Genomic DNA, 24,826 nt, shown 5'->3' with positions numbered 1-24,826 from the left:
GTCTACACTGATCAGTGGTGGGCGAGGTGTCTTTCCTGTGTGATCATTATGTCAGTCCATACAACGGAATATTCGTCCCTGCGGTGGAATATCTAACATGGTTTATGTCGTCTTTTTATGATCTTAGTCTCATTGATGGGACACTTTGTTCAGGGAAATGAGAAGCCGGAGGAATAAACTGCTTTCGGGATGGCTCGCGCCCTTGCTTTTCTATTTCGTCTCGTGGAATACAATAGCGGCACAGATTCGGTACAACATACCCGAGGAGCTGAAAGAGGGTTCAGTCGTTGGAAATCTAGCAAAAGATCTGGGTTTGGATCTTTCTGAGATCTATGAGCGTAATTTGCGGATAGCATCATCTCAAGATGGGAAGCAGTACTTCACTGTGGATTTAGGTAAAGGTGAGCTCGTAATAAATGAGAGAATTGACCGAGAGACGCTTTGCGGACAAAACAGTGCTTGTCTGATGCCCGTACAAGTAGTGATTGAAAACCCCTTACAGTTGCATCGTGTGGAAATTGAACTGCAAGATATAAATGACAATGCGCCTAGTTTTCACACAAAAGAAAGCATACTGAGTATAGCAGAATCCAGCACGTCGGGGGCTCGTTTTCCTCTGGAAAGCGCAGAAGATCCCGATGTTGGAAGCAACGGCTTGCAGTCATATGAGATTAATAAGAATAACTATTTTAAACTGAACGTTAAAACTCTTAAAAACGGAAACAGGGTGCCAGAGTTAATATTAGACAAAGCTTTAGACAGAGAGAAGCAGTCTGTCCATCAGATTGTTTTGACAGCATTAGATGGAGGGAATCCGGTCAGATCAGGCACAACAGTAATTCATGTTAATGTTAAAGATACTAATGACAATGAACCACTATTTGAACAAGCTAATTACAAAATTCAGGTTCATGAAAATGCTGTCCATGGCGTTAGCGTTCTAAGTGTTAAAGCCACCGACCTAGATGATGGTCTGAATGGTGAAATTGAATATGGCTTTGGGGCACATACATCTGATACGGTGAAAAAAGCGTTTGCCATTAACCGTGAGTCTGGAGAAGTTACAGTCGTGGGAACTCTCGATTATGAAACGAGTAAATCGTACACATTTGATGTGCGCGCAAAAGACAAAGGCAATCCGGAACAAGAAGGACACGCGTCTGTGGAAGTAGATATATTAGATGAAAATGATAACGCACCAGCTGTTATTCTAACGTCACTGCCTAGTCCTGTGAAAGAAAACGCACCTCTTGGGACAGTGATAGCTTTGATAAATGTACAAGATTCAGACTCAGGTAAAAATGGCCATGTAAACGTACAAATCCCTACTGGGTACCCATTCGAGTTAAAACCTTCGTTTGATAATCACTATTCTTTAGTAACAAAATCCGTTTTAGACCGTGAAGTTAACCCCGAATATGAGATTGAAATAGTAGCTACTGACGAGGGCACACCGCCTCTTAAAATTACAAAGACTGTCAATGTTAAAGTACTAGATGTTAATGACAACTATCCAATATTCTCTCAGACTTCATATGACGTGTATATCAAAGAAAACAATGCGGCAGGTGCGTCTTTATTTTCAGTTAGTGCCTCTGATAAGGACCAGGATAAGAATGCGTTGCTCTCTTATTCCATCGTAGACTCCACATTTCAAAATATCCCAGCGTCGTCATACTTCTACATCAATTCAGACAACGGCACTATCTACAGTATGAGCTCATTTGATTACGAAAAAGTTCAACGTTTCCAGATAACGGTTCAAGTGAAGGACCAGGGTTCTCCGTCTCTGAGCAGCAACGTCACGGTTCATGTTTTTATCCTGGACCAGAACGACAATGCCCCTTCTGTTATCTACCCCTCCGCCATTATGGGCTCTGTCTCCCACCAGAAGATGCCCCGGTCCGCTAAAGCAGGCCACCTCGTCACCAAAGTAACGGCAGTGGACGCTGACTCGGGCCATAACGCCTGGGTTTCCTATAGACTGGCGGAGGCCACAGACGCCTCCCTGTTCAGCGTGAATCTGTACACAGGAGAGGTGAGGACTAAACGCGCTGTTTCAGAGCAGGATGACTCCTCTCAGAGGCTGCTTATAGAGATAAAGGACAATGGGGAACCGGTCCAGTCCGCCACAGTCACTATCAACATAATGTTAGAGGACGGGTTTCACGAGCCCATCTCAGACTTTCACCTCAAAACAACAGAGCCCAGCAAACGGAACAGTAAAATCACTTTTTATCTGATCGTCTCTCTGGCCTCCGTGTCAGTGTTGTCTTTGTTGACTTTCCTCATCTTAGTGGTGAAGTGCGCTAGAAACAGTCGGAGCAACTCGAGTTGCTGCATCAGACGGGCTGACTCTGACGGATACAAGAATCCCAACAGAAACCTGCAGATCCAGCTCAACAGTGACGGGCCTATTAAGTATGTGGAGGTCCTGGGAGGAGACATGTTGTCTCAGAGCCAGTCGTTCAGGTCGTGTATGTCTCCGATGTCAGAGTTCAGTGATTTCACCATGGTCAAGCCCAGCAGCACCACTGACTTTAAGGACATGATAAACGTGCTTGACGCATCACTTCCTGACAGCGCGTGGACGTTCGAGAGTCAACAGGTGAGCTCGGCACAAAATGTGTATTTGTTCTCGTCTGCTTGGTGACTAAGTCATCGTTAATTCGATATATTTTTATTTGTAATGCGGTTTGACGTTTTTGAGCCTAATATCAGAGGTAGCATATTCATCTTTTTCTTTCAACTTATTTTCTTGTCAGCCTGGGTCCATTGCATTTGATAAAACTGGGCTCTTCTCACTCTTTTTACGTTTTCGGTTATTAACACGAATAATTAGAAGGACTACCCTTCATCCTAAATGTTATAAGTTATTTTTGCACTTGAGGAAACGAGGGTATTTTGAGGGGCTGTGCTCTTCGCTCGCCCTCAGGCCTAGATTGTGGCGCTGTCCATGGTTCTGATTTCCTCTTCCTCGTATTTTGACTTCTGTGTCATCATAATATTAAGCCTATAACATGTTAACCGGAAACCCATATAGATTTTTCAATTATGAAGTGTTTTACATATGACAGTTATAATCTTAATATACATGTCTGAAAGATATGACCTTCATTGGTTGTGCTGAAATATAATTAGCAATTAGATTCTGTTTGATACTGTTTGTTTCTTGATGCTGATTACACTGTATAATAATAACTTCCACGGCTTTTATGGTAAATATAGTTTTGAAAAGCCGTTCACTGCTTTCACATGGCATATTTTTTGTATCTTGGATTTAATTTGAATCATTCTTAGTGTTAGACGTAATCAAACAAATACTATTGTAAAACTTTACGTCGATATAACTTTCCGTAACACTTTGAGCTTCACATTATGCCTCACATACTGTACTGTGTGTTTAAGGAGCAGCACTGCTCACAGTCCATTGGAGCACTAGAGCACCAATAGCATACCGAGATGCACAAAGAGATCTGCTCCCTCCCTAGGCTACAGCACCATAATCGTGCAATGACTAGGGCTGAGAAGGACGGAGCTGCAACTGCAGAATGGAAATTACAAACCGTCTGTGCAGCGATGATCAGTAAGATCTCTTGACCGTTATTACATGTACTGGCAATGTCTTACAAATTAAGACATCTGGCAACTGTTCTTTTTCTCAAGCATGGGAATCCTATTTGGAACGATGTTTTTACATTTGCGGACGGTGATATTTCTCTCTCTCATGTGGAATATAACCGAGGCGCAGACTCGCTACTCCATTCCCGAGGAGATGAACGTGGGATCCGTTGTTGGAAATTTAGCTAAAGATCTGGGATTGGAAATTTCGGAGGTTTATGACCGTGAACTACGAATAGACTCAGAGGGCGGTAAGCAGTATTTCACTGTGGACTTGGCGAAAGGCGAGCTCATTGTTAATGAGAGGATAGACAGAGAGAGCCTATGTGGACAAAGCGCCGGTTGTCTGTTGCCTTTAGAAGCTATCGTAGAAAACCCACTTCAGATGCATCGTGTTGAAATTGAGATAAATGACATAAATGACAATTCGCCTGTTTTTCAAAGCAACCAGAATGTCTTGAGTGTGGCAGAGTCTACGGTGCCGGGTGTGAAGTTTCGTTTAGATTCAGCTCAAGACCCGGACGTTGGCTCAAATACAGTACGCTCATATACACTCAGTAAAAACGAACATTTTACTTTAAATATTAAAACTAAGGATGGGAATAAAGTTCCCGAGTTAGTTTTAGATAAAACGTTAGACAGGGAGCAAATAGCAACACACACACTATATCTGACGGCCGTGGATGGCGGAAATCCAGCAAGATCCGGCACAACAGAAATAATTGTTCGAGTTCTAGATCAGAATGACAACGCACCAACATTTGAAAAGTCAATTTATGACGCAAAACTTCTCGAAAACACCCAAGTTGGAACCATTATTCTAACCGTTAAAGCTTTAGATCAAGACGAAGGTGTCAATGGCGAAATACTTTATTCTTTTGAGCCACACACGTCTGAATTAATTCAGAATCTGTTCTCTATTGATTCTGAAACGGGGGAAATTGCTGTCCGTGGCAAACTAGATTTTGAAACTTCAGGTGTTCATAAATTTGATATTCTAGCAACAGACAAAGGAACTCTTACAATGCAAGGAATGTGTACAGTTGAAATATACGTAATAGATGTAAACGACAATGTCCCTGAGGTCATTTTGAAATCTAAACCCAACCCTGTCAGGGAAGACGCACCAATCGGCACTGTTGTAGCTCTCCTACGAGCAAAGGATTTAGATTCAGGCGATAACGGTAAAGTTAGTCTAACTTTACCAACCGGCATACCATTTAAATTAAAGCAATCAACGACTAACAATTACGCTTTGCTTACTGATCTCGCGCTGGACAGGGAATCAAATGCAGAATACAGAATAGAGATAGTAGCAGAGGATTCTGGGACACCCCCTCTATCATCAAGGCAGATCATTACGGTTAGAGTTCTCGACGTTAACGATAATCCCCCAGTATTCTCTCAGCTGTTATATACGGTGTATGTGAAAGAAAACGGAACCCCGGGATCGATACTGTGTTCAGTAACCGCCTCTGATCCAGATACAGGAGAAAATTCCAAGATATCATACTCTATACTAGACACTAAAGTGCAGGACGTTTCTGCCTCGTCTTATGTTTACATCAACTCAGACAACGGCAGCATCTACAGTATGCACTCGTTTGACTACGAGAAGCTGAAGGTGTTTCAGATTAAGGTGCAGGCAAAGGACCACGGCTCTCCGTCTCTGAGCAGTAACGTCACGGTTCATGTTTTTATCCTGGACCAGAACGACAATGCCCCTTCTGTTATTTACCCTTTCGCCGTCATGGGCTCTGTCTCCCACCAGAAGATGCCCCGGTTCTCTAAAGCAGGCCACCTCGTCACCAAAGTAACGGCAGTGGACGCTGACTCGGGCCATAACGCCTGGGTTTCCTATAGACTGGCGGAGGCCACAGACGCCTCTCTGTTCAGCGTGAATCTGTACACAGGGGAGGTGAGGACTAAACGCGCTGTTTCAGAGCAGGATGACTCCTCTCAGAGGCTGCTTATAGAGATAAAGGACAACGGGGAACTGGTTCAGTCAACAACAGTCACTGTCAACATACTTGTAGAGGACGGGCTTCACGAGCCCATCTCAGACTTTCACTTCAAAACTTCAGAGCCCAGCAAACGGAACAGTAAAATCACTTTTTATCTGATCGTCTCTCTGGCCTCCGTGTCAGTGTTGTCTTTGTTGACTTTCCTCATCTTAGTGGTGAAGTGCGCTAAAAACAGTCGGAGCAACTCGAGTTGCTGTATCAGACGGGCTGACTCTGACGGATACAAGAATCCCAACAGAAACCTGCAGATCCAGCTCAACAGTGACGGGCCTATTAAGTATGTGGAGGTCCTGGGAGGAGACATGTTGTCTCAGAGCCAGTCCTTCAGGTCGTGTATGTCTCCGATGTCAGAGTTCAGTGATTTCACCATGGTTAAGCCCAGCAGCACCACTGACTTTAAGGACATGATAAACGTGCTTGACGCATCACTTCCTGACAGCGCGTGGACGTTCGAAAGCCAACAGGTGAGGTTTTGCAAGTTTTAAGAAAACAGTTGTCAGCCACTGATCTTCTTTATACATTCTGATTTTATATGTTGTTGGGCACACGTATGCTTCTAGCAATTACCTTAATTCTTCCAAAGCATCATCCGCCTTTACTGTTAATACACTAGCTCAGCATAAAATAGCGATCATATACATTGGTTACCCTCTATTCTTCTGTCCATCAAATACTAATGTTCACCCACCCAGAATCGAACAACCCCAAAGCCAAATCAAATTAATGTAATTCTTGCCTTTTTGCGACTCGAAACTCCACAGCGGTGCTGTCCAATGTTCTGAAATGCAGCGCTTTGTCCACTTCGTTCCTCTTTCTGTAGTCTTCTGCTCGACTCCCGGTGTGGAACAGTAACTGTGGGAGAGTATGGAAAACATGTTTGCTGAATTGAAACATGCAGTATTTTTCCAACAACAACGAACAATGGGCACAGATATTTTATACAGGATTCGAATGCAAAGGTAAAAAATATATAGATTTATATATTTTGAAACTAAAAAAAGAAACGTTGTTCGGTTGTCAGACCACTACAAGCCAAACCTACCTCTTGTTTAATCTATGGAATTCGCTTGATTTTGTGTAAAGGTGACTGGTTATCATATGTTGTGCAATTTAGTCATTCAAACGCTTCTTGGGGTTGACAATGTTACTGTTTCTCTTGGAAACAGGAAAATGTATTTCAGAAAGCAAAATGACGAATTTCAAGAGGCACACAAAACACACACATTTGAAAAAATATGTTCAGTGAATGTTAGAGTAATCTGTTTACTTGTCTTGTGGTCACTTTACCACCATATCATTGAAGATTGAGCCTTATACTCTATCTATTTAAACACTGATGTTCATTTAATTGACCTGTAGTTTCTTATAAAGAAAAACACACACAAAACCACATATGCCTCTGACATTGTATTCAAATAAGCCTCTGATATGTAACTCCTGTGAAGGTAAATATGTATTTTTTTATAGAACAGTTGCTATGGGTCTATAGAGACCATTGTGAAATTGCCAAATGTATTATGTATTTAGTACACTGCTGCTTTAAGACAGCTAGGCTCCCAGTCGATTGCTATTGGAGCTCCATGCACCAATAGCCTGCTGCCTCTTACAAAGGGATCTTCTCTCTCCCTCTTCACAGCATCATATACATCACTATGCTGGTCAGAAACCCAATCTGCGCTCACAGTGATTGTGTATCACATCACTGCTTGAATAAACGGTACCGGACTATCCCCCTGTTTATATAAAGTGCAATGTATTATGGAATAAGGACGTCGTTTGAATGGAGCAGGCATCTTCCCTCGAAATGGATACTTTAGTTGGGAGAATGTTTGTTCCTAAGCGATCGCTATGGCTGCTGCTTCTGCTGTGGAATACAGTAGAAGCACAGATCCGCTACACCATCCCAGAGGAGTTGAAGGAAGGATCCGTAGTGGGGAATATAGCTAAGGATCTTGGTTTGGGCGCACCTGAGATTTTTACTCGAAAACTGAGGATAGCCACCGATGGTAGCAAACAGTTTTTCAACGTGGATTCGGGAAAGGGTGAGCTCGTGGTTAGTGAACGAATAGACAGAGAGAGCTTGTGTGGACAAAGCGCCAAATGCGTGTTGCCACTGCAGATTATAATCGAGGACCCTCTTCAACTCCACCGTGTTGAGGTTGAAATCCAGGATATAAATGATAACGGCCCGAGCTTTCTCTCTACTGAGCGAGTTCTTAATATCGCTGAGTCCACAGCAACGGGAGCACGGTTTCCTTTGAAAGGAGCGCAGGACCCAGACGTAGGTGGAAATTCGATCAGCTCTTACAAACTGAACCAAAATGATTTTTTTACTTTAAAGATGAAAACGAATAGAGACGGTACAAAAATACCTGAATTGGTTTTACAAAAAACGCTAGACAGAGAGATGCAGGCCGTTCATCAGCTTATACTTACAGCTGTAGACGGGGGCAACCCTGCCCGATCAGGTACAACAGAGATCACAGTTCAAGTTTTAGATAACAATGACAATGCACCTATTTTTGAAAAATCAATGTATGACTCGTCATTACGAGAAAATGTACCTGCAGGCACTGTCGTTTTGGAAGTAAAAGCCACTGATGTTGACGAGGGCGCCAATGGAGATATCGAGTATTCTTTTGCAGAACAAACTCCAGACTTTATACAGAACATGTTCTCTGTTGATTCTAAGTCGGGTCAAATCACGGTGACAGGCGTCTTGGATTATGAAAACAGGCAAATGTATGAGTTTGACATCCGTGCAGCAGACAAAGGCGCCCCCGTCATGGACCGCCATTGTTCTGTCCAGGTAGAAATCTTAGATGTAAATGACAACACGCCCGAAATAGTTCTCACCTCTTTACCTAACTCAGTGAAGGAAGACGCTCCGTTGGGAACAGTAGTTGCATTGATCGGCGCAAAAGACCTGGATTCGTTGGACAACGGGAAGGTCAGACTAAGTTTACCGGCGGAATATCCCTTCAAACTGCAACCATCGTTTTCAGATAATTACGCTATCGTGACAGACGCTAAACTCGACCGAGAGGAGTTTCCTGAATATAAAATAAACATTTTCGCGTCAGATTTGGGTTCACCTCCTCTCTCGACGCAAAAAGAAATCATTGTAAAAATTGTGGACGTTAATGACAACCCTCCCATTTTCTCTCAACCGTCATATACGGTTTATATAAAAGAGAACGGAGTGGCTGGATCAATCATATATTCAGTGTCCGCCTCTGATCTTGACTTGGGAGATAATGCTAAGATATCATACTCTATACTAGACACTAAAGTGCAGGACGTTTCTGCCTCTTCTTATGTTTATATCAACTCAGACAACGGCAGCATCTACAGCATGCACTCGTTTGACTATGAGAAGCTGAAGGTGTTTCAGATTAAGGTGCAGGCAAAGGACCACGGCTCTCCGTCTCTGAGCAGTAACGTCACGGTTCATGTTTTTATCCTGGACCAGAACGACAATGCCCCTACTGTTATCTATCCCTCCGCTGTCATGGGCTCTGTCTCCCACCAGAAGATGCCCCGGTTCGCTAAAGCAGGCCACCTCGTCACCAAAGTAACGGCAGTGGACGCTGACTCGGGCCATAACGCCTGGGTTTCCTATAGACTGGCGGAGGCCACAGACGCCTCTCTGTTCAGCGTGAATCTGTACACAGGGGAGGTGAGGACTAAACGCGCTGTTTCAGAGCAGGATGACTCCTCTCAGAGGCTGCTTATAGAGATAAAGGACAACGGGGAATCGGTCCAGTCCGCCACAGTCACGGTCAACATAATGGTTGAGGACGGGTTTCACGAGCCCATCTCAAACTTTCACCTCAAAACTTCAGAGCCCAGCAAACGGAACAGTAAAATCACTTTTTATCTGATCGGCTCTCTGGCCTCCGTGTCAGTGTTGTCTTTGTTGACTTTCCTCATCTTAGTGGTGAAGTGCGCTAGAAACAGTCGGAGCAACTCGAGTTGCTGTATCAGACGGGCTGACTCTGACGGATACAAGAATCCCAACAGAAACCTGCAGATCCAGCTCAACAGTGACGGGCCTATTAAGTATGTGGAGGTCCTGGGAGGAGACATGTTGTCTCAGAGCCAGTCGTTCAGGTCGTGTATGTCTCCGATGTCAGAGTTCAGTGATTTCACCATGGTTAAGCCCAGCAGTACCACTGACTTTAAGGACATGATAAACGTGCTTGACGCATCACTTCCTGACAGCGCTTGGACGTTCGAGAGTCAACAGGTGAGCTCATAGTAAAAACTTGGTAAATACATGTTTTCACATTGTATTCAAATCATATTTAAATGTATTCACAATTGAAGAATAACTTGCTTTCCCTGCAACGTTGTTTTGAGACATTTCCTGTCAAACGTTGCCTAGCGCGTTTCGATTATGAAAATCAGGGAGGTGCACGTATATTTTCAGTTTTATTGACTGCGATTTTAATTTCACATATTAAATATACTTAATACACAATAACATACTTGTTTGTGTTTCGAGGGGAAGTATTGGTCACAGATAGTCGTTCGTGGAGGCATCCGTAGGCCTGTGTGTGTGTTGAACATTTGAACATTTACATTTAGTCATTTAGCAGACGCTCTTATCCAGAGCGACTTACAGTAAGTACAGGGACATTCTCCCCGAGGCAAGTAGGGTGAAGTGCCTTGCCCAAGGACATAACGTCATTTTTCACGGCTTGGATTCGATCTGGCAACCTTCAGATTACTAGCCCGACTCCCTCACCACTCAGCCACCTGACTCCCTCGTGTTGAACTGTTTCAGCACCACCCGAGTGGACAGAGACATCTCCGCTCTCTGGGCTCTAAGCGGCTGTGAAGCCCGTGGTTACTATGGTGTGTGCACGTGATTTGTAGACGACATTGCTTCTCTCCAAATTACATTTAAATGTATCTGATCGAAGACTGAACGGTTGAAACATCTATCAAGCCTCCTTCTAGGTCTATGATTATAACATATTAATTTGTATTCTCAAAACAAATGGTTTCGTTTAAAATGGTTAATAATTCAGATGTTTTGTAACACAGTAAAAAGGCATCGACATTATGTTGTGATCTCCAGCTTCATCTCGCCCTCAAATGCGCCTGAGAAAAATGACTGTGACTTTAAGAGACAATCTGTTTTCCATTGGCTTACCCGTTGCTCTATGTGCACCAATAGCGTTCAGAACTGTACAAAGAGATCTACTCCCTCCCCCTCTTTATCACAGCATAACCAACAATGCAGAGAGCTGGGAGACACGGTAGTGAACGAGCCTTTCGTCTCCAAAATGGATTTAGATACCTGGACAATATGGGGAGGTGATCTTCATAGATGTATGGCTTTATTATGAATATATTTTCAGGATTTGACGGTGTTTGAGCATATTAATATGAAGCGGTTGGGACCGGAGAGGAACATGTTCCTGAGAGGCTGGAGAGGACAAGGGCTTTGGCTGCTCGGTGTGTTTTTGTCTTGGAATACAGTTGCAGCGCAAATTCGCTATGTCGTTCCAGAGGAGCTAAGCGTGGGCTCCGTGGTGGGAAATATAGCCAAAGATCTCAATCTGGAAGTGACTGAGATTTCCACGCGGGATTTGAGGATAGCATCCGTAGCGGGTAAACAGTATTTCAGTGTGGATTTGGGGAAAGGTGAGATCATTGTAAGCGACAGAATCGACAGAGAGACTCTGTGTGGACAAAGCTTGAAGTGTCTGCTCCCATTAGAAGTGATTATTGAGAATCCTCTTCAGCTTCACAGAGTAGAGGTGGAAATTCAGGATATTAACGACAATGCTCCGCATTTTCAGTCGGCTGAGCGCACGTTGAAAATAGCAGAGTCCACCGCCCCGGGTGTGCGCTTTTCGTTAGAGAGCGCGCAGGATCCGGATGTTGGAGATAATTCTTTGAAATCGTATACACTCAGCAAAAACGAACATTTCAGTTTGAAAGTCAAGGGTACTGGTGATGGACGCAAAGTTCCTGAATTAGTTCTGGAAAAATCTCTGGACCGAGAGAATAAAGCGACACATCAGCTGCTATTAACGGCCTTGGATGGTGGCTCTCCAGTAAGATCTGGGACTGTACAGATCATAATATCCGTCCTTGATAACAATGATAATATCCCTGTATTTGAAAGATCCATATATGAAGTTACTTTATTCGAAAATACCCCGCAAGGCACATCTTTTCTTAAAGTTGAGGCAAATGATGTTGACGATGGCCTAAATGGAGAGATAGAATACTCTTTAGGTGATCACACATCAGAAATAATACGGGATTTATTTAATATTGATCCACAAACTGGGGAAATGTTTTTAAAAACATCTCTGGATTATGAAATCACTCCCTCCTATAGAATAGAGATTATAGCTAAAGACAAAGGGCTCCCTCAGATGGAAGGACAATGTAACGTTCAAATTGATGTTGTAGACATTAATGACAACCCACCTGAAATAAGCCTCACCTCTAAACCTAGCCCAGTCCGCGAGGACGCACCAAGGGGCACGGTAGTTGCGTTAATTAGTACACGAGATCCTGATTCCGGTGACAATGGAAAAATTACACTACAAATGCCACCCGATTATCCTTTTACGCTCAAACCATCTTTTTCCAACCATTACGAATTGGTCACAAACGGTGGTTTGGACCGCGAGACATTTCCTGAGTACGTTATAGAGATTACGGCAACTGACGCAGGCTCACCACCTCTGAGTAGCAAGAAAAGGATTCCAGTCCAGATTGTGGACGTAAATGATAACCCACCCAGGTTTACTGAAGCGGCCTACAGTGTTTATGTAAAAGAAAACAACACACCTGGATCGATTATCTGCTCCGTGTCTGCAGCGGACGTGGACTTTGGAAACAATGCTAAAATATCATATTCTGTGTTAGACTCTAAAGTTCAAGACGTTCCTGTCTCGTCCTATATTTACATCAACTCAGACAACGGCAGCATCTACAGCATGCACTCGTTTGACTACGAGAAGCTGAAGGTGTTTCAGATTCAGGTGCAGGCAAAGGACCACGGCTCTCCTTCTCTGAGCAGCAACGTCACGGTTCATGTTTTTATCCTGGACCAGAACGACAATGCCCCTACTGTTATCTATCCCTCCGCTGTCATGGGCTCTGTCTCCCACCAGAAGATGCCCCGGTCCGCTAAAGCAGGCCACCTTGTCACCAAAGTAACGGCAGTGGACGCTGACTCGGGCCATAACGCCTGGGTTTCCTATAGACTGGCGGAGGCCACAGACGCCTCTCTGTTCAGCGTGAATCTGTACACAGGGGAGGTGAGGACTAAACGCGCTGTTTCAGAGCAGGATGACTCCTCTCAGAGGCTGCTTATAGAGATAAAGGACAACGGGGAACCGGTCCAGTCCGCCACAGTCACTGTCAACATAATGGTTGAGGACGGGTTTCACGAGCCCATCTCAGACTTTCACCTCAAAACTTCAGAGCCCAGCAAACGGAACAGTAAAATCACTTTTTATCTGATCGTGTCTCTGGCCTCCGTGTCAGTGTTGTCTTTGTTAACTTTCCTCATCTTAGTGGTGAAGTGCGCTAGAAACAGTCGGAGCAACTCGAGTTGTTGTATCAGACGGGCTGACTCTGACGGATACAAGAATCCCAACAGAAACCTGCAGATCCAGCTCAACAGTGACGGGCCTATTAAGTATGTGGAGGTCCTGGGAGGAGACATGTTGTCTCAGAGCCAGTCCTTCAGGTCGTGTATGTCTCCGATGTCAGAGTTCAGTGATTTCACCATGGTGAAGCCCAGCAGCACCAGTGACTTTAAGGACATGATAAACGTGCTTGACGCATCACTTCCTGACAGCGCGTGGACGTTCGAGAGTCAACAGGTGAGAGAAAACTGTGAAACATGGACTGATTGACAAGACAGATTCACATGCTGGCATTAAAACACACTTGCCTGGATAAAAGTCACTCATTTCTTTAAATTACGTCTTGTTGTTTAGGAACAACAGCAGGTGCTTGTCTTTACATATGGTGCAACAAATGGCTATACATTATCTGTGTGCGCTCGTGTGTGCGTGAGAGAGAAAGAAAGTGTGCATGCTCGGGAGGGGGAATGAAAGAGAGCGCACGCACGCTCTCGTCTGGCAGATGTGACCATGAAAAGACGCCGTTATTGTCTTTGATTGGAGAGTTTCGCTTCCTTTGTTAAAGGGACTTTAAAACGCACCTCCTTCCACAGAAAAGTTAGATCAGTGTAAGTAAGCCATCATCGTCTGTGGAGCAACACGGATTTACTTTTTCCTTTCTTGTCGACTATTTTCTCCAGTTGTAGTTAAATGTAACGTGGTAGCTCTGTTGAGTTTTAACTGAACTGAACCAACTATTTTAGCGGAACGAGTTAGGAATGGGAACGTTTCTTACTAAAGGCATGACAAGTTGAACAATGAGAGTCTGGGACATTAGACAAGGAGCGGAGGGTTGGCCCGCGCTCTGGCTACTTTTCTCGGTATTCTGCCAGTCATCCTTCTCCGCCGAATTATCCTATTCCGTATTGGAAGAGTTAAAACCGGGAGCATTTGTTGGAGATATTATGAAATCATTGGGCTTAGCCATATCGACGTTATCGAGGAGAAACCCTCGAGTTGTGTCGGAATCTAATGCAAAGTACTTTGACGTGAACGCGAGTGGAGTATTTGTTACCAAAGAAGTTATGGACAGAGAGAGTCTTTGTGGATTAAAGTCAATGTGTTCTCTTAGCGTGCAACTTGTGCTTGAAAACCCACTGGAATTACACCGAGTCGTTGTGGAGATAGTTGACGTGAATGACAATTCGCCTCAGTTTCCGGGTCAAGCTATTTCAATGGAAGTTTCCGAGGCGGCTGCACCGGGCACCCGATTTCGTTTAGACAGCGCGAATGATCTGGATGTAGATGCTAATGCTCTACGCACATACTTTCTTAGTCCCAACGATTGTTTCGTGTTGAAAGTAGAATCGAAAAGGGATGGTAGTAAATTCCCAGAATTATTGTTAGAGAAACCTCTAGACAGGGAAAAGCAATCTGTATTTAACTTAGTACTCACCGCCGTAGATGGCGGGCATCCAGAAAAGACTGGCACTACGTCGGTTCTTCTTCGAGTCATGGACGTCAATGATAACGCGCCGGTATTTGACCAGCCAATCAAAACAGTTAGTTTGTTAGAAAACTCCTCTCTGGGCACCCTGGTGACGAGACTCAACGCATCAGACGCGGATGACCATCTTAACGGGAAGATATCATTCCACTTTAGTAAATATACTTCAGAGTCTGTAGTTAAACTTTTTAGCCTGAATCCCCAAACAGGTGAAATCCTAGTGAAAGGGGAGGTGGATTATGAGGTGGCAGATATCTATGAAATCACAGTGCAGGCCAGGGACAGAGGAACGCCAGCTCTGGAGGGCTCCTGCCACATCAAAGTTCAAATCATTGACGTCAACGACAACAGTCCAGTCATAAGCATAAACTCAGTGACCAAGATCATCCAGGAGGATGTGGACTCAGGAACTGTAGTGGCGCTGATTAGCATTAGGGATGAGGATGCTGGTCAAAATGGCGAAGTGATTGTCCAAATTCCCCCTGGGTTGCCATTTAGATTGATATCCCCCTTCGAGGGTCACTATACCCTGGTGACAGACGGGCCTTTAGACAGAGAGACTGAGTCTGAATACACTATCACAGTGACGGCCTCTGACGCAGGCTCTCCCCCTCGCTCTGCGCAGGAGTCTTTTGTGGTCAGTCTTTCAGATGTTAATGACAACGCCCCCCTCTTCTCAAAGTCCTCCTACTCTGTTGACATAGCAGAGAACAATGCTCCAGGGGCTCTCCTCCTGACCGTGTCCGCGTCCGACCGGGACTCGGGCCAGAACGCCCGTCTCTCCTTCTCCCTCCTGGACAGCGAGGTCGGCGACGGCGCCCCCGTGTCCTCGCTCGTTTACGTCAACTCCGATAACGGGAACCTCTTCGCCATGCGGGCGCTCGACTACGAGCGCGTGAACGTGTTCCGGGTGGAGGTGCAGGTGAGGGACGGTGGCACGCCGGCGCAGAGCTCCAACGTGACCGTGCACGTGTTCGTGGTCGACGTGAACGACCACCCCCCTGCTCTCGTCCACCCGGCCCTGCCCGCGGACGGGGTTCTCCAGCTGTCCGTGCCGCGCTCCGCCGCGGTGGGGCACCTGGTCAACCGGGTGGTGTGCGTGGACCCGGACAGCGGCCACAACGCCTGGCTGTTCTACAGTGTGTCGGGGCGGGACGCTGGGTTCTTCCATGTGGGGGCTCACACCGGGGAGGTGCGAACGGCCCGAAGTTTTGAGGAGGGCGACGCCACCTTCTCCATCCTGGTTCTGGTGCAGGACAACGGCACGCCCACGCTCTCCACCAGCGTGACGGTCAACATCACCGTGTCCGAGAAGGGCGCGGCCCCCCTGCTCCGCAGGGCCCCTCCACGCCAGGGCGATGGCGGTGGTGCCACTGGTGTCACCCTAACCCTGATCAGCTCTCTGGCCTGCATCTCTGTGGTGTGCCTCCTGGCTATCGCCGGGATGGCCGTGCGCTGGTTGACACACAGGGGCCACCTGGTGTGTTTGGGGCTAGGCCCCCGGAAGGCCCCCCACTCTCACAGGGACCCCCACCTGCAGCTCAACACAGAGGGCCCGCTGCGCTACGTGGAGGTGGTGGGGGGGACCCGCGACCCGGCTACCTGCCGGCGCTTCTATCCCACTCTCTCCAGCAGCGTGAAGGACTTTGTGTTTGTTAAGAGCCCCGGGTTAGGACAGAACCAGAACACTCTGAAGCTGACCCTTTCCAACAAACACCTGACCAAATCAGCCAATGAGGTGAGGCCTCTGTCCACTGGCAAATAGCTGAGCCCATTGGCTCGTGATGAGAACTCAGTCGAACATGGATGAGCGTGGTTTTTTAAGTGTGTGGATGTGTGTGTATATGCGAGAACAAGTCACTGGAAGGTTAACTGTAAATTTAAGCAGACAGAGATTTGTGTTTCAGTGCTTAAATCACAGCAGTGTCTCTCTGCCTGGGAGAAAGTTAAATATTTCATATGGCTGCAGGGGTAATCTCACAGAGTGAGATACAAAACGAAGACAAAAAATGTCACTCAACATGTGATTCTTTCTATTCAACATCTGTGAGAGGGAGAGATGTGGGGATGATTAGACACTGGTCGGTTAGTCATGTCACCAGATGGTTGGGCTCTAAAGATAGTTTTTTGCTGTCTCAGAAAGACATCAGGATTTCACTGTTCTCTATTAAACCAGGCGAGGTTAAGAGATAAGGTGAATGTCTGTGCTGTTCCTCACCCTTGGTGACCTGTACATGCTTGGTACATCTCTGGCACTGTCTGCTGGTGTGTGACTCATCCCCTGTAGCCACTCTGAGAGCAACTCTATGAAAGACCTCTATGAAAATCTCTAACCTTTTACTGGATGCATATCTAATCATAGCTATATACATCGTATGGCTAGAACCAGGAAAACCTTTTCTTTCATCACTAGAGAGTGGACCAGAGGGTGTCCTGCCATGGATGGATGGGTGGCCCATTGTGGCTAAGGGCTGGTGGGTGGGGGTCTGGGAGCTGGAGAATGTGTTTGGGAGCTGGAGAATGGTGCTGAGGGGCTGGGGGACTGAGAAATGGGGGCTGGTGGGTTGGGACTGGGGGCTGGGGAAACGTGGGTGGTGCTTGTGCACTGGTGGTTAGGGTCTGGGGGACTGAGGACTGGTGGCTGGGAGCTGGTGGTGGGGGCTGGTGGTTAGGGGCTGGGGGACTGAGGACTGGTGGCTGGTGGGTGGGGGCTGGTGGTTAGGGTCTGGGGGAATGAGGACTGGGGGCTGGTGGTTAGGGTCTGGGGGACTGAGGACTGAGGACTGGGGGCTGGTGGGTGGCGGCCGATGGCTGGTCAACTCCACGCTGCAGCTCTCTCTGCCTTGGCGTAATCCAGCCTGGGTTTTAGTGGATCAGTGGAGCAGGGCTGCAGATTACCTCCCCACTGCCTGGCAGGCTGGCAGCCTGCAGGGCCTGGCCTGGGTCAGAGCAGCTCCCCACAGAGGGAGCTGGGCCAAAAGGCTGCTGACTCGGGCTTTTGATGACCTATATTTTCTGGAGCTGAAGATGCATGTGTCGATAGAAATGGTTTCGTGAAAGATTTAGCGTTATTAAGCTTCGCCCCACGGTCTAGCGATTGTGATTTTGTGTCGTGGGGTCTATTCTTTTCACTGGAGCCGTTCAAGCATGCCAGTGACAGAATAGACTGTTCAATAATTCACACACTTTCCCCTGCACTACATATATCTTGGCTCTCTCTCTTTTTCTCTTCGGTTTCTCCCTCCCCTTCTCTCCATCTGCCTCTCTCTTCTTCTCTCTCTCCCCTGATGGGCCTGTGACGTTTTATCCTCTTTTGGGGAACTGAAACACAAAATGGCGTCCTCAGCCGAGGAGTCAAGATGACACTCATCCATATGGCTTCACCAGAGGAACAGCGTGTGTGTGTGTGTGTGCTTTTGAGTTCTAACGGTGTGTCTCTCCTTTTTCTGCAGCAAAAACCACCCAATGACTGGAGAATTACCCAGAATCAGAGACCTGGACCTAGTGGGTGAGTATCTAGCCTCTTTGTGACACACACACACATGCACATACACACACACACACACAAAGACAAATCCATCCTCGTGAGCATACACATGCAATCTCTTTAAGGTATATCTCAGTGATCGGAATAAAATCATCTGCTAACTGAACACATTATTAGTATGCTTATTATTACATATACCTTCCATGCAGATGACCAAGCCAGATTTGTGTGGACAGAATGTCCACAGTTACTTACATACTTACACACACATTTCTGTATCAATGGGAAGTCTAGGCCTGCTGCATTCTGGGTAACTGGACGGCAGTTCCAGATGCAGTTATCAGTGAGGGCGTCAGTCTGATAGCTTCAGTTCAACCAAGGTTTGGCCGTGACGAGAAGATCGAGGTCATGAAGAAGAAAGAGGAGGTGTGAAGACAGAGATGTGTGTGTTAGTGTGGGTGAGGATCAGTTTGAGCTTAGCCAGTTGAGGGAGTGTATCAGGAGTGTGTTAGTCTTCGACGATGACTGCAGTGTTTTGCCATTTACTATGAGGTAGATTCAGCTTGTTTCGACTGAGGTTTGCGTCCTCATTCACTCTACACGTAAGATACATGAGCATGTACCGTAGTGGAAGACAGATGGTTGTTGCTTTAGTGCCCTCAACAAAAGGCATAACGATCCAACATCAAGATACAGCATTATGCACATCCTCCTAGCAAAGTCCCTAGCATGTTGAACGAGATGGCTCGAGTGGTCCATGTGACCGACATAAGAGCTGAGGGAGTGTGTGTGAGGTGTGTGTGTGTGTGTGTGTGCGATGGTCAGAACTCTGCTACTGTGTTTCAGCACGTACAGGTACCACACCACTACCCAGCAGAGGTGGACTCCGTACGGGAAGGCGAGGTAGAGTGGTGGAGGCAGAGCAGGCTGGGCTCTGTGTGCTAGTGGGGACTGCTCTGACGCACGCTCTAGGCTTTGTAGAGCTGTGTGTGTTTGTGAGTGAGTGTGCGTGGTCTAGCCTGCCGTCCAGCTGCTGGTGTTTGTGTAGCAGAGGTGTGCTATGATCTGTACATGCTGTTGTGGGCAGGATCAGAGATGGTACGTGTTCTGCGTAGGATGTGCTTAGCTCAGCACTGTTCCCTAGTCTCTGCATCTATAAATGGGTTTGTAGGCTTCACTGCTTAGCCATGTTTGTTGGTTTTGTCCTTATTTGTGTGTAGCGTAGATTCAGATGTTACTTTGGATATTGATGTGTAGAAGGGTATTTTGTTTCTGTGTGTGTATTTGTGTGTGTCCAACCCAGTCTCCCTCATGCATTATTTTTGAACATTCATTTCCCCCTCTTTAAAACAGAGGAAAATTGATTGAAACCAGCCATTTTCAACCACACGCAGATTTTCCAAACGGTCAAACAATCTCTCTTCCTCTCTTTTCCTCTTTCCCCATCCCCCCTCTCCTCCCTGTCAGTCTGTCTCTCACCCGCTCTCCCACTAGTCCCCACACAGCATGCAAAACGGCACACAAAGCATTGAATAAGCTCAGTCATTTGCTACTCTGCAAGCCTGTGTGTCTCTGTGTGTGTGTATGTGTGTACTGTATGTGAGTGTGTGTGTGTGAAGGTGTACCGTATGTGTGTGTGTGTGTACTATCACATATTGAGAGGCTGTCTTGACTCCTCCTGCTTCCTCGTGTCCTCCAGCCTCCATATTCTCTGTGCTCTGTGATGCTTTTGGCACCTACACAAAATGGCTGCTGGAAGCTGGCTCTTGCAGTGCTTGAAAAAAACATTAGACAGATTGGTTCGACTGATGTGCGCCTGTTTGTGATAAAAGTAGTGAGCTAATGCCTGTGTGTAGAAGATTGTGTGTTATAGATGCTTAGCGGGTGTATATGTATAGGAGGAGAGTGTGTGTGTGTGTGTGTATAGGGGAGAGCTCAGTGTGAGCTCATGTGAGAGGGTTTTATAGATGGTCTGTGTCTTTCTCTGTGTGTGTATAGGATAAACGTATTTGTGTGTGAGTAGGATCAGTGTGTCTGTGTTTGTGAATGTCAACCTCAGTGTGTGTACATAGAATGGAAATCCCTCTGTGTGTGAAGAAGGGAGGTTAGTGTGTGTGTGTGTGTGTGTGTGTTTGATTCTGACGGTGGTTTCCTGTCTCCAGAGCTGGGGCTCGTCCGGAGGAGGGAGGTGCTGTCGCTGGTACCGGACCCTGGCCCAACCCCCCCACCGAGGCAGAACAGCTCCAGGCTCTGATGGCTGCCGCCAACGGTGAGCCTACATTTCCCAGAATCCCCCTCTCCTCCCTTTTTGTCTGGCTGTGTCTCTCTCTCCTTTCTCTCTCTCTTTCTCTGTCTCTCTTGCGCGCATGCGCACACTCCCTCTCTCTCTCTCTCTCTCTCTCTCTCTCTCTCTCTCTCTCTCGCGCACTCCCTCTCTCTTTCCTCTCCCTTGATCTCTCTCTCTCTCTTCATCCACAAGGTCACATCCCCTCAGCTAAAAGGGGACATGCAGAGAATGTGTGAGCGAGCACAGGAGCGATATAGATCGGCTCTGACTGGTGAGGGTGCAGAATGTGTTCTCCAGAGACTACTTGCAGAAGGCGAGAGACAGACAGACTTTTCTAACATCTATCTGGAAAGCTACCAAAGAACCACAAGCCAGTCCCATGTTTCTTTAGTATTTCCCATGGGGCGTTCATGGCTAAAACACATCAAAATGAACGTAGTCTGAAAAGAGGCAAACACCAGTTTGACTACCAGAAAAAAACTCTCTAAACACTCTGAATAACGATTGGCAGGAGAGAGAGAGAGACAGAGAGACAGAGAGAGAGAGAGAGACAGAGAGAGACAGAGAGAGACAGAGAGAGACAGAGAGAGAGTCCACAGTGCCCATGCATTAGCACGCTAACAGACCAGCCTGGGGGATACAGGGCTCTTTGTTCCAATGATCCACAGCTGCAGTTCCTGACTTCACCCTGCCTCCCCTGTCTCATCAACCATTCTGTCCCTGAGCTGAGGGGAACGTACGGATGTATCTCTTGCGTTTAGTGTTTACCTCCGAGGACGTTGGTGTGGGTGCGATGGGGGACTGTGTGTGTGTGTGGGGGGGGGAGGGTGGCTGGGGGGAGGGATGGAGGGGGGGCTAAGCCGCAGCTGCATTGCAGTGGAGCTGTGGAGCTGTGACCCTATGTGAGTAACGAGCACAACACCAAGCTATAACACTCTCTTCTCTCTCCTCTCCTCCCCTCCCATCCCCACCCTCCTTCCTCTCTCCCCTATTCCCCCCAGAAGTGAGTGAGGCGACCGCCACCCTCGGCCCGCGCTACAACGCCCAGTTCCCCATGCAGCACGTGCCTGACTACCGCCAGAACGTCTACATCCCCGGCAGCACCGCCACCCTGACGGCCAACCCCCAGCAGGCCCCCCAGCAGGCCCCCCAGCAGGCCCTGCCCCCCGCCCAGGCCATGCCGCAGGTCGACGCCCCCAAGGCCGCACAGACGCCCGGCACCAAGAAGAAGTCCTCCAAGAAGGAGAAGAAGTAAGGCCCTGCGAGGAGGGCACCCCCCACCCACCCACCCAGCCACCCACCGCCACGCCCGTCACCATGGAAACCGCAAGAACGCAACCAACCCCCCCCGACCCTCCCCCTCCCTCAGTCTAGCCGTCTACTTCCTGTCGCGGGATACAAGTCCTTTTGATCTCATTCCTCCATTTCCGTCTGGTGTCCCCTGTGTGTGGGCAGGGGTGTGCATGAGTCACGTCACGTACGTGCAATGACTTCACTTCCTGCTTCATGATCTTTACAGCTAGTGTCAGCGTGTGGGGAGGCTTGAGGAGTTGTACAGTAAATGTGTTTTGGATCCAAAATGTATTTCAGGAGTATGGAGTTTTTACAGGGACCTTGCTCTGTAATATAGTGTTAAATGAAAAAAAAAATGAAAAAAATCAACAACAAAAATTGATAACTGATTTTTGGATTGAAATGTTTGATGCTTCTTCGACGTGCTTGGTAGTTGCTTCTCATGGTGACTCTGATTCCACTTTATTTGCCTACTTGCTTTAGAGATCTTGCTTTAGCTCTTTAAGGACTGAAATAGACAATGTTGCATGACCCTTCCTAACGATTTAAGATCCTGTGAGGATGAGCTTCACACACGCACACATTTGTATTAAGAGGCTAGCTCCAACTAATCACAATGTTATGGCAGAATGCGTATAGTAGCATTACTATTTAAATGCCTGTAAGACTTCTTTTAGCTGTCTGAGTAGTAAGCATAAGAACAGTTCTAATGACTGACGACTGATGAATAACTTTGCTTCGCGGTGGCCCTCTAAGTATTTCAGCTGCCTATGAAGGCTTGAGTGGTTATTTTCACCCTGTAGGCCACAATGTCATCTCTGGCCATCTCTTCCACTGGTATTCAAAGCCACAACTCAATCTCCAAACTCTGTCTTGATTAACATAAACATTGTGTAACAACAGACCAGAGTTTTTTTTTTTTTTCTATACCAGCATCGTTTGGATCTTGTATCTGCATCGTAGCAATGAGTCAGTGTTGTGGAAAGATGGGCCAGTGTGATTGGCCGAGCACTGTGTTCTCAGGCTCGCCAGGGCTCCCAGGATGAGCCCTGTCACGCCCAGAGGTGTGGATGTGTCCCGGGGCCATGGGGAGAAGGAGGCTGGTTAGTCCCTCTGGAGCCTAATATCTGCTCCTCTTCCATCACCTGGAAACTAGCGTCAACACAGCAGGTTCTCATGTCCTCTAACCCCCCCGACACTACAGTTTAACCCTTGTGTTATCTTCGGGTCATTCTGACCCATCAGTCATTGTGACCCACCGTCGTATTGCGACAAATTTACCTCATACAAAAATAAAGTGAAGCATTTTCTTTTAACTGTCGGGCTGTCTCAGACCCCCCACATTGGATTGGTTAAAAAAAAATATTTTTATTTGTTTTTGTATTGGGTAAAATTGGGTAAACACAACGATGGTTCGTTATGAACCTTTGGGTCATGTGACCCGAAGGCAGCACGAGGGTTAATTAAGGATCCAGGCCGTGTTTGATATCTTACTCACTGGACGCTTTCCAGGAGTTTGTAAGGTTCTGATTGTGGTGTTTAGAAGCTATGTCAGGACCATGGACAGAGACTAATTTCTCCCGTCAACCTCTCCTCTCTCTCCGCCTCGCCTGTTCTGGAACTTAGAGAATGTTCTGGAACTTAGAGAATGTTCCCAGTCCATCCTTTATCGTGCTGGTGCTACGCGTGCTAGCAAGCAACCCCAATGTAAATATGACACGTTACAAGTCTGTAGAGATCCAGGTGAGCTCTCTCTCTCTCTAGCCAAAAACATGGCTGTTACCGGAATGTTTGGACTATTTTTCTGATATAAAAAAAGTTAAAGAAAGGAAAAAAAAAAAAGGAATACAAAAAACGTCTTCAGATAAAGTGTAGTAGTGTAGTGACTAAGCATCGAGCTCACTGACTTAACCAAGCTGTATATAAAAACAAAACTTTCAAAAGACTCATAGTCGTAGTTAGAGGCTTGTGAATTTGTTGTGCATATTTTCGTGTTTTTTTCTTTCTCTTTCTGCTTTCTCTGTGGTCAACTTTAATAAGTATCACACACCACTAAATGTCTGTGATTTCATCTACCTGAACCCTTTTTCTGTGTTTGTGATTTTAATCAAATCATTTATGCTACTGGAATGCTGCCCTTGCTCATGAGTGTAAACATATGTGTCTGCTGCTGGAATAACCCTTGATATTCGTCTGTAATATCTTTACGTGTTAAATTGTTTAGCTCTTTCTCCTTGTTATACACTCTTATTTTATATGCTAATATTTATATTGCTGTTTTATTTGTTTATGTTTTTGTTTACTCTCTTAACACTGACATTTCAAAATAAAATTTCCTCTGAAATCCCGTTGGTGATTGAGCTTCTGTTTAACAGAGATGTTGGGGGAGGAGACAGATGGATAGCCGCTTGGATGTCATTACATTTACATTTAGCAGACGCTCTTATCCAGAGCAACTTACAGTAAGTACAGGGACATTCCCCCCGAGGCAAGTAGGGTGAAGTGCCTTGCCCAAGGACACATCGTCCTTTTTGCACGGCCGGGAATCGAACCGGCAACCTTCTGATTAATAGCCTGATTCCCTAACCGCTTAGCCATCTGAACCCCATCATTGAAGGGTGTGAGGTGGGGGCTTCCAATAGCAGAGCTGGCATGAAGGTGGGGGTGAAAGGGAAAACTGTGACAGAGGAGCTGGCTGGATGATGGGACAGACCTGGAGACTCAAACACGTCATCTCTGATGTCTGTAATCCACTCTTTGTTCATCCCAGTTCACCCACGGACGATGGAGAAGAGAGGTGGGGGGGTGCTTTTGTCTGTACCCCAACACCCAGCCCTCCACCCTGGCTTTCCAAACCCCCCCTACACAGCCTCTCAGTAGACCACCCCAGTCTGTAGAGTGTACTGAAACACCATAGTAGCCCTGCATCCGATTCATCTACAGTCCAACGCTCAACCTAGCTATACCCATCTCCCCCGTCCCCAGTAGAGCACCCTGGTGTGT

At 46.6% G+C, this 24,826-nt stretch overlaps 4 protein-coding genes and 1 pseudogene across 4 annotated transcripts; all 5 read left to right on the top strand.

Moving 5' to 3' along the window:
* Window positions 1-157: 157 nt before the first annotated feature.
* Window positions 158-2,653, top strand: LOC136962829 (protocadherin gamma-C5 pseudogene; annotated as a pseudogene).
* A 1,035-nt stretch (window positions 2,654-3,688) lies between these two features.
* Window positions 3,689-6,130, top strand: LOC136962828 (protocadherin gamma-C5-like). Its single transcript, XM_067256724.1, has one exon. The coding sequence runs from the start codon at window positions 3,689-3,691 to the stop codon at window positions 6,128-6,130; it is 2,442 nt and encodes an 813-aa protein (XP_067112825.1).
* A 1,319-nt stretch (window positions 6,131-7,449) lies between these two features.
* LOC136962827 (protocadherin gamma-C5-like) lies at window positions 7,450-9,906 on the top strand. Its single transcript, XM_067256723.1, has one exon. The coding sequence runs from the start codon at window positions 7,450-7,452 to the stop codon at window positions 9,904-9,906; it is 2,457 nt and encodes an 818-aa protein (XP_067112824.1).
* A 1,135-nt stretch (window positions 9,907-11,041) lies between these two features.
* Window positions 11,042-13,540, top strand: LOC136962826 (protocadherin gamma-C5-like). The gene has a single exon (XM_067256722.1). The coding sequence runs from the start codon at window positions 11,042-11,044 to the stop codon at window positions 13,538-13,540; it is 2,499 nt and encodes an 832-aa protein (XP_067112823.1).
* A 527-nt stretch (window positions 13,541-14,067) lies between these two features.
* pcdh1g32 (protocadherin 1 gamma 32) lies at window positions 14,068-24,167 on the top strand. The gene is made up of 5 exons (XM_067256720.1): window positions 14,068-16,494; window positions 18,209-18,264; window positions 19,090-19,146; window positions 20,406-20,512; window positions 21,535-24,167. Exons 1-5 carry the CDS (start codon window positions 14,068-14,070, stop codon window positions 21,783-21,785), a joined length of 2,898 nt encoding a protein of 965 aa, XP_067112821.1. The 3' UTR covers window positions 21,786-24,167.
* Window positions 24,168-24,826: the final 659 nt, after the last annotated feature.

This window comes from Osmerus mordax, chromosome 19 (genome assembly GCF_038355195.1).
Source record: "Osmerus mordax isolate fOsmMor3 chromosome 19, fOsmMor3.pri, whole genome shotgun sequence".
NCBI classification, from domain to species: Eukaryota; Metazoa; Chordata; class Actinopteri; order Osmeriformes; family Osmeridae; genus Osmerus; species Osmerus mordax.
The sequence above is the reverse complement of the archived record's forward strand: the minus strand, read 5'-3'. Positions and strand labels throughout refer to the sequence as shown.

Excerpts from the sequence above, each read along its gene's own strand:
- LOC136962828 (XM_067256724.1), top strand. The coding sequence starts at position 3,689 with ATGTTTTTACATTTGCGGACGGTGATATTTCTCTCTCTCATGTGGAAT.
- pcdh1g32 (XM_067256720.1), top strand. The coding sequence starts at position 14,068 with ATGAGAGTCTGGGACATTAGACAAGGAGCGGAGGGTTGGCCCGCGCTC. Across the intron at positions 18,265-19,089 it reads CAGAGACCTGGACCTAGTGG|CACGTACAGGTACCACACCA; the intron begins GTGAGTATCTAG and ends ACTGTGTTTCAG. Across the intron at positions 20,513-21,534 it reads TCTGATGGCTGCCGCCAACG|TGAGTGAGGCGACCGCCACC; the intron begins GTGAGCCTACAT and ends TCCCCCCAGAAG.
- LOC136962826 (XM_067256722.1), top strand. The coding sequence starts at position 11,042 with ATGAAGCGGTTGGGACCGGAGAGGAACATGTTCCTGAGAGGCTGGAGA.
- LOC136962827 (XM_067256723.1), top strand. The coding sequence starts at position 7,450 with ATGGATACTTTAGTTGGGAGAATGTTTGTTCCTAAGCGATCGCTATGG.